The sequence below is a fragment of the Penaeus chinensis genome, chromosome 3 (genome assembly GCF_019202785.1).
Source record: "Penaeus chinensis breed Huanghai No. 1 chromosome 3, ASM1920278v2, whole genome shotgun sequence".
Classification (NCBI taxonomy): Eukaryota; Metazoa; Arthropoda; class Malacostraca; order Decapoda; family Penaeidae; genus Penaeus; species Penaeus chinensis.
In genome coordinates this window covers 23226621-23229120 of record NC_061821.1, presented here as the reverse complement: position 1 = coordinate 23229120, position 2500 = coordinate 23226621, and the positions used below count along the sequence as shown (strand labels likewise).

Sequence of the window (2500 nt, the reverse complement as noted above, 5' to 3'; positions counted from 1 at the left end):
GAACAACTGGAAGACTGCATTGTTCAGACACATTTGAAGTGCTAGGTATAAGGGAGGAGGGGGGGGATGGTTAAGTTGACACTAAGTCTCTTGTTGATTTGCTCTATTATTTTTTTTTACTTTCTATTCATGTGTGTGTATGGGGGTAGGGGAGGTAAGCAGTGAGTACTCTTATTATCAAGCTTTTATTCTCCAGCATTTGAAAGAAAAGTTTAAGGAAATTCAATAATTTTCTAACAGGTGACCGTCTGAATGAGGGAGACTTACTGGCGGAGATTGAAACCGACAAAGCCACAATGGGCATGGAGACCCCAGAGGAAGGGTACCTTGCCAAGATCCTTATTCCTGCCGGAGAGAAAGATGTTCCACTTGGAAAGGTAATTTTTTTCTTTGTTTTTCTTCACCTTCTTCTTCTTCTTCTTCTTCTTTTTGGGGGGGGGAGTCCTGAGGTTGGGAGTGGGAGATTCTGTTGAGGGTTCTTTTCCTTATTAGAGTTAATCTTCAGAGGTTTTATTTTGATTCTTGTCTTATTTATTTATTTATTTATTTATTCTGTATGTGTAGGTTTTTGACTGAATATTAAATGTGAGATCTATAGTCTTTTCTTTTGAGATTCAAGTCTTTGTTTTGATTCTATTTCTTTCTTTCCCTTTTCTTTTAGGAACCAATTTAAAAATCTCCTAAGGAAGTGCTATGTCTTTTATTTAGTGTTTGAAATTGCACTTTATTTACAAAATTGCTCTTAATCTTGTTTTTTCATGCACTCATTCTCTCTCCCCTCTCTCTCAAAAAGCTCCTTTGCATCGTAGTCAGCAGCGAGGAAGACATTGCAGCATTCAAGGACTACAAACCCACGGAGGATGTAGCTGCCGCAGAGCCAGCACCTGCTCCACCTGCAGCTGCTGCTCCTCCTCCTCCACCTCCTCCACCAGTAGCTGCTGCTGCTCCACCTCCACCACCACCTGTTGCTGCCCCTGCCCCAGCACCCCTAGCTGCTGCTCCTGTGGCCCCAGGCGCTTTTGTGTATGCTTCTCCTTACGCGAAGAAGTTGGCCAGTGAGCGCAACATTGATCTAGCGGTAAGAAGGGGTTTGATCCTCCCTGATGTATGATTTTTTGTTTGTGAGAGTATTTTTTTATTTTTTTTTTATTTTTTTTTTTTTTTTCCCCTTTCTTTCTTTCTTTCTCTGAAGTTTGTTTTGGGATATGTTTTACACTTTGGGTATGGCAAGTAATTTTTTTTATGAACTCATTACAAGTTTTTCAGTAATGTACATTGACAGATATCAAGGAAAATGGCCATTTCTAATCAGTTTCACTCAAGTGGATGATTTAGATTGATTGGAAAAAAAATAGTTTTATATATTTTGTAAATATATTTCTAAAATCAATTGTCTGTGATAACTTTTATATTTAAGCAGTTGAATTGACTGAATGACATACAACTTGGCCTTTTCTGTATTTTTGATGTAGATGCTGTTCAAATTCTGTGTATTTTTCACAAGTTTGTTCCTTACTAACCCAAAACAAACAATACATGAGTACTAATCTATGCCTGGATACATATTATTAATATTTAGACTATTTCTACTACTGGAATTGGCAACAGTGTGATGTTGAAATACTAAGGCCTGTAGAGCTTAAAACTTTCCAATGTCCCCCCCCAGGCTATAGCTCAAGTGTCCGGCATTGGCCATAGTGCAAGTGATTGGCTCAGGGGTTCTGACGTTGAGAAGTTTGCAGCTCAAGCAGCAGCCGCTCCACAGGTAAGAGGTTTCTTCTGCATGGATTTTGTCATATTAATATGTTAATTAGGTAAATTGAATAGGTTTGTAGATGTATATGACTGTAGTTTTGTAGAAGAATTTTGACTCCAACGTTTTCTCTCTTTCTGATTAAACAGGTTACTGCTGCTGCACCAGCGCCTATCCCAGGTGCTACTTACACAGACCTACCAATCTCCAATGTCCGTAATGTTATAGCCAAGAGGCTCTGTCAGTCTAAGCAGGTAATATTGACATTTCATATGTATGTCTAGTTTATTTACATACAAACGTACTTTTTTGTTTTTATTTATTTTCCTTATTATTAACCACATTCCACCAGGGAAAATGCTGTGCTCATTTTTTATTTTTTTTGTGAAATGTCTCAGCAGATAGATACTTCTGCAAGTGCTTAGCCACAGAGGAGTCAATTAGTAGACCTTGTTACATAACGTAATTTTACCTTTCCTTGAATTGGCAGGAAAAACATATTTTTTACTAATGCTATGAATATCGATGGTGTTATTTTTATTATAGACATTATAATTACTATAATGTTATAACATTAGTAACTGCAAAATAAGATAATGTAAAATATTTTCATAAATCAAGGAAAAGAGCAAACCGCCAAAACAGGCAGTACTCATAATTAGCTCATTGGTGACTTAGGACAAGTTTAGCCATCTATGTGTAAAAACAATTGATAAAGTAAACTAACAGTGGGCATGGCATATACAT

At 37.2% G+C, this 2500-nt stretch overlaps 1 protein-coding gene across 1 annotated transcript in view; it reads left to right on the top strand.

The window, feature by feature from the left end:
• The window catches only part of LOC125043463 (dihydrolipoyllysine-residue acetyltransferase component of pyruvate dehydrogenase complex, mitochondrial-like), a 14328-nt gene that overhangs the window by 7071 nt on the left and 4757 nt on the right, over positions 1-2500 (top strand). The window contains exons 3-6 of the mRNA XM_047639543.1: positions 241-377; positions 794-1078; positions 1667-1765; positions 1903-2007. Of these exons, the coding sequence (XP_047495499.1) occupies positions 241-377; positions 794-1078; positions 1667-1765; positions 1903-2007 (626 nt within the window). The remainder of the gene's footprint in view (positions 1-240; positions 378-793; positions 1079-1666; positions 1766-1902; positions 2008-2500) is intronic.